The sequence below is a fragment of the Oncorhynchus nerka genome, linkage group LG12, assembly GCF_034236695.1.
Source record: "Oncorhynchus nerka isolate Pitt River linkage group LG12, Oner_Uvic_2.0, whole genome shotgun sequence".
Lineage (NCBI taxonomy): Eukaryota > Metazoa > Chordata > Actinopteri > Salmoniformes > Salmonidae > Oncorhynchus > Oncorhynchus nerka.
Genome location: NC_088407.1, coordinates 48,212,766 through 48,218,077, shown reverse-complemented (window position 1 = coordinate 48,218,077; position 5,312 = coordinate 48,212,766). Strand labels below are relative to the sequence as shown.

Here is a 5,312-nt window from a genome sequence, read left to right as displayed (position 1 = left end):
CCTTGATGTGGATCATGTTAACATTCTAGTTAACCCTCAATATCAACAACCCTGGTTCAGCTTAAAATGAGTACAGAGTGAGACAACCCTGTGTATCACCATTATCTTTCAGTGTAGATTTTACCCACAGAGAGTTATTGAAACAGGAGGAGACCATGAAAGCAGCAATTGATAGGAAGTCAGGGTCTGAGGTGTTGTGCTCGGCCTGGCTGGAGTGGAGATAAGAGCTTGGGCGAGAGAGAAAACAGAGTTTGATGAGACAAGCAGAATACAAATCAGTGTCTACTGTCCCTCAGTCAGACTGCCGAATCAAACCAATATTAGTGTGTCTGCTGAAATGGACAGTGATTCAGCAACTATAATGGCTTTATTGGTTATGCATTGAAATGGTACGAGCATAATCAAAAGCTCTAATATGAAACTAAATAGCAATCACCTTTTTTGTAAATCTCAATTTTGGAGATTTTTTCTCAGAACCCAGTGTGTCTCCAAGACTGAAATTATGGATAAAGGATCCATCAGGTCCCATGGATACGTGTGACAACCATCAATGCAGCCCTCGCACCATGCCGAGAAGACAAAGGAAACCAAAGGCCCTGATTTGATTGTGGTCATGTGGCACATCTAGACCTTGAACAAAGGATTAAAGGGGAAAGGCAAGATGGATCAGGATAATAGCTCCGTTGATCTGTTCTTCACCAACGCCACGGAGAGCTCTGAACCCACAGAGGCACTATGGGACAAAGCCACTCTCCTGGGGGTCCAGATCTTCCTGTCAGCCATCCTGGCAATCGTCACCCTGGCCACCGTGCTGTCCAATGCCTTTGTCATCGCTACCATATTCCTGACTCGGAAGCTACACACGCCAGCCAACTTTCTGATTGGCTCGCTGGCTGTGACAGACCTGCTGGTGTCCATCCTGGTCATGCCTATCAGCATCTTGTACACAGTGAGTAAGACCTGGGCCCTGGGGCAGATTGTCTGCGACATCTGGCTGTCATCGGACATCACCTTCTGCACTGCCTCCATCCTGCACCTGTGCGTCATCGCGCTGGACCGCTACTGGGCCATCACTGACGCCCTGGAGTACTCCAAGCGCCGGACAATGCGTCGAGCGGGCCTGATGATAACAGTGGTATGGGTGATCTCCATCTCCATCTCCATGCCGCCGCTCTTCTGGAGGCAGGCCAAGGCCAACGAGGAGGTGATGGAGTGCATAGTGAACACGGATCAGATCTCCTACACGCTCTACTCCACCTTCGGGGCGTTCTATGTTCCCACTGTGTTGCTGATCATCCTCTACGGCCGGATCTACGTGGCAGCCCGCTCACGCATCTTTAAGACACCAGTGTCGTGCGGCAAGCGCTTCACCACGGCCCAGCTCATCCAGACGTCGGCCGGCTCCTCCATTTGCTCCATCAACTCCGCCTCCAACCAAGAGGGCCACCTGCACCCCGGAGGGGGAGGCAACACGGGAGGAGTGGCAGTAAACGGAGGTGGAGGAAGCAGTGGTGGGTCGCCTCTCTTCAATAACTGCGTGACGGTGAAGCTGGCTGACAGTGTGCTGGAGAGGAAACGTCTGTGCACCGCCCGGGAGAAGAAGGCCACCAAGACGCTAGGCATCATCCTGGGAGCCTTCATCGTGTGTTGGCTACCCTTTTTCGTGGTCACCCTGGTACTGGCCATCTGCAAAGAATGCTGGTTCCACCCAGTGCTCTTCGACGTGTTCACCTGGCTTGGCTACCTAAACTCGCTCATCAATCCCGTTATCTACACTGCCTTCAATGACGAGTTCAAACAGGCCTTCCACAAACTCATCAAGTTCAAGAGATGCTACTAAGCGAATGCGAGTATTGTACATACAAAATATATCATAACCCAGCGTTTCCCAAACGTGGGGACTCCTGATTTGAAAATGGGATTGCGAGAGAAACTCTGAAGAAAAAAATTAATAATTGTGCTTGGTTCATAAAACAGGGGTTACGTCAGTTGTAATTAATGTGGTTCTAATTTTTTAATGTGGTTCTATTTTGGGGGGGGGGGGGGGTATAAACTACAAAATATTATGATCCCGTCACTGAAAGATAAGACTCAGGAACATGTATGCGTCTTCGGTTTCTCTCTACAATGCCCACAAGCCTCATTAGAACAGAGTGGACAAGACCAGGTACTAAGTCAGACTGTGGAGAAAAGAACATCATTCGCTAGTTTTCCATCCAATTTGTAACAGATTTTCATGCGAATATTCTGAAATCTGCCTAAAACAATATGCGCCATCAAACTGAATTGTTGAGGATAAAATGATGTGCATGATGACGTGGTACACATAAAAGTAACTTTTGCCGTTCAATCCCCATGTACCGAATTAAAAGTACAAGTTAAATGGGTTTCCATCACATTTTCAACTCAACTGATAGTTTTGCGTTATATTGCAAATGTGCCCTCTCTGGTCTTGGCACATGCGCTGTAGCCAACAATTCGCAGATACAGTGCAGGTAGGCTACCTACATTGAGATTATTATGGATAAGGGCGAGATTATTTGTACGAATGAATGACATTTTATTTTCATGTGAAATCGCCAATTGGCAACCCATCCCGTATGTGATTAATTGACACAAACAAACATTAAAATAATTCACTATGGTAATTAAATGAGAATTTTTATTCCGGTGTGCTCTGCATTGCGCATCGCGAACAGAGTGAGAAAAAAAGTAAGGTAAAAATCCATACATAAGTAGCCTAAATAAGGTTGTTTTTGTCAAACGGAAGCCAAACATCGATCATCATGTCACCAGAATATGACTTTCAATATTTATTGAAAAGGAGCATCAAACTCATCACCTTGCACATTCACCTCCCTGTGAAGTTCATCATCATTTATTTAATCTTCTTTAATAAACTGCATGATTTCCCGAGTCATAGTGGGCGGACCACACAACATAGAGTGATGATGGTTATTACAGTATATCAATAGTTGTACATAAAGGCGTTTCCACATTCATTTTTCTCATAATTCATTTTACCCACACAAAAATATCCCATCATGTCTAATGAACAAATTGTCTGTCGGCATTTATACAATTATACAGGCAATTCATGTTTCCTTCTGCCTGTTTAGATTTTTTTCATGCATCAGTTAATTAATCTGCATGAAATGGTTGGATCAAAACATGGTTATTGAACTTCTTTTCTACATAGAAGATCATACTAAACGGTTGCCTGATGATCTTCTGAATTTCCCAAGACCTTTCTGATGCATTTCAGTCACTTCAAACCATACTGCCTTCAGCATGAAATACTGTCAAAAGTACTATCAGACTTGATTTGTAATAACTGTCATATACCCAATTAAAAAAGTAAACATTAGCCGTTGATTTCATCACTTTGTTTTACAGCATGTGGTCGCGGAAAAATGTGGATATTGAAATGGGTCTCTCGCAATTCTTAGTAAATACCGGTATGGGAATATAGGGTCTATTCATATAAACTCTGTACTGTGGCATTTGTTCATGTTGTAAACACATGCTCATTGTGTTTGGTCTCTGTACACTTGTTGTACATTGGAACTTCATTGACATGCTTATGAAGTGCCATACATCTTTCAGATATTTCCTTACTAGAAATGTATGCATGCATAAAAAAATGGAATAAAATATTCCAAGGACTATGAAACTCATTATAAATGAGGGTTTGGGTTGGGATATTACAGACCCCAAAGGAACAGACTTATCATACATGTTTGAGACAAATGAACGAGTCTCTAAAGAATAAGAACTGGTCCTTCTTTGGATGAAAGAGATAAGGTAATTAATCCGTGGATTATAATTGAGCAGTGGATTATAAGGCCCCATTGGACTGGGAAAGACATGGTAAATTGTTACAGAAGTGTCACATACAGAGGCGGATCTTCCTTAACACGTCTGTGGTACAGTACAATAGAGAAATACGTATATAAAGATTCAGTCTTACTGTGTCTCTCTATGTGGCTGCATTTGTTTATGTGTAGGAGTTGTCAAGTTGCTCTAGGTGTAATGATGTGTGGGGAGGGGGAGTTGCAGTGAATGAAATGTGGACTTATTTTCCACCTGGGGCATCAGCTTATTGTATCCAACTGATTAAACTTGAAACATTATCCACATTCGAGGAGCCTGACTTCTCTATGTAGGAGACAGCATTTACCTTTGGATTGAACCTAAAAATGAATTACTTCCTGTTCCCTGGCAACAAATGAATCTGCATAAGATACTGTAAACCCACTGGGCACACAGTGGTTGAGTCAACGTTGTTTCAATGTCATTTGTCAGCCGTTTGTGACGGGGAATCTATGTGGGAAAAAGTCAATCACTACTGTTTTCATATTTTTAACCAGCGTAGTAAACATTGAAATTAAGTTAACTTCAATTTACAATGACTTAAAGTAACAGGTTGTTACATCAAAGTAATTTCAACAATCATCAGAACTATGCATATGTTGAAATTGCATTGAAAATCCCACATAGAAATGTTTAAAATATTTTTCATCCTATAGTCAATATCTATTGGTTGAAATTATGTCTAATTTTATATTTGACCTTTTATTTGACCTTCTTTCAATGTTGATATTCAAATTATATGTTTGAATGAGTGAAATTGTTTCAATGTTATGCCATGAACCTAAATAGAGAGGTACAGTATATTGAAATAAACTGTGAAGCCACAGTCCAATGGTTCCTGTCTGTGACTCCTATTGGTATAGGAGGGGTAATGAGCTTCGATGAGACCAAGTCTACCATCCAGATGCCTACCTCTACACTAAGTGTAGACAGACTGACCAGGTAAAAGCTATGATCCCTTATTGATGTCACTTGAGTCATTGTAGATGAAGGGGAGGAGAGAAGTTAAATATTTTTTTAAAGCCTTAAGACATGGATTGTGTATATGTGCCATTGAGAGGGTGAATGGGCAAGACAAAATATTTAAGTGCCTTTGAGTGTGTCAAGAACTGTAATGCTGCTGGATTTTTCACACTCCAGTGTGTATCAAGAATGGTTCACCACCCAAAGGACATCCAGCAAACTTGACACAACTGTGGGAAGCATTGGAGTCAAAATAAGCCAGCGGAACGCTTTCGACACCATGCGGATGGAAGCCCGAAACTCCATCCCACCACAACAGGCTGAAATTTCAGACTGCCTTTTCAAACAGCTTTTACACTAAATGGGCATTATCATAATTTTCACAATTTCACAGTATTATTCCAACCTCAGTGTGGAAATATATATAAACCACTCTGCATTTCATTGTTTGCAGCGCTGGTTGAAATTAGATAAAA

At 42.0% G+C, this 5,312-nt stretch overlaps 1 protein-coding gene across 1 annotated transcript; it reads left to right on the top strand.

The window, feature by feature from the left end:
- The first annotated feature begins 238 nt into the window (after positions 1 to 238).
- LOC115138929 (5-hydroxytryptamine receptor 1D-like) lies at positions 239 to 1,997 on the top strand. Its single transcript, XM_029676108.2, has one exon. It carries the CDS (start codon positions 662 to 664, stop codon positions 1,838 to 1,840), a length of 1,179 nt encoding a protein of 392 aa, XP_029531968.1. The 5' UTR covers positions 239 to 661; the 3' UTR covers positions 1,841 to 1,997.
- Positions 1,998 to 5,312: the final 3,315 nt, after the last annotated feature.

What these genes read in the sequence shown, in the direction of transcription:
- LOC115138929 (XM_029676108.2), top strand. Translation starts at nt 662, where the DNA reads ATGGATCAGGATAATAGCTCCGTTGATCTGTTCTTCACCAACGCCACG.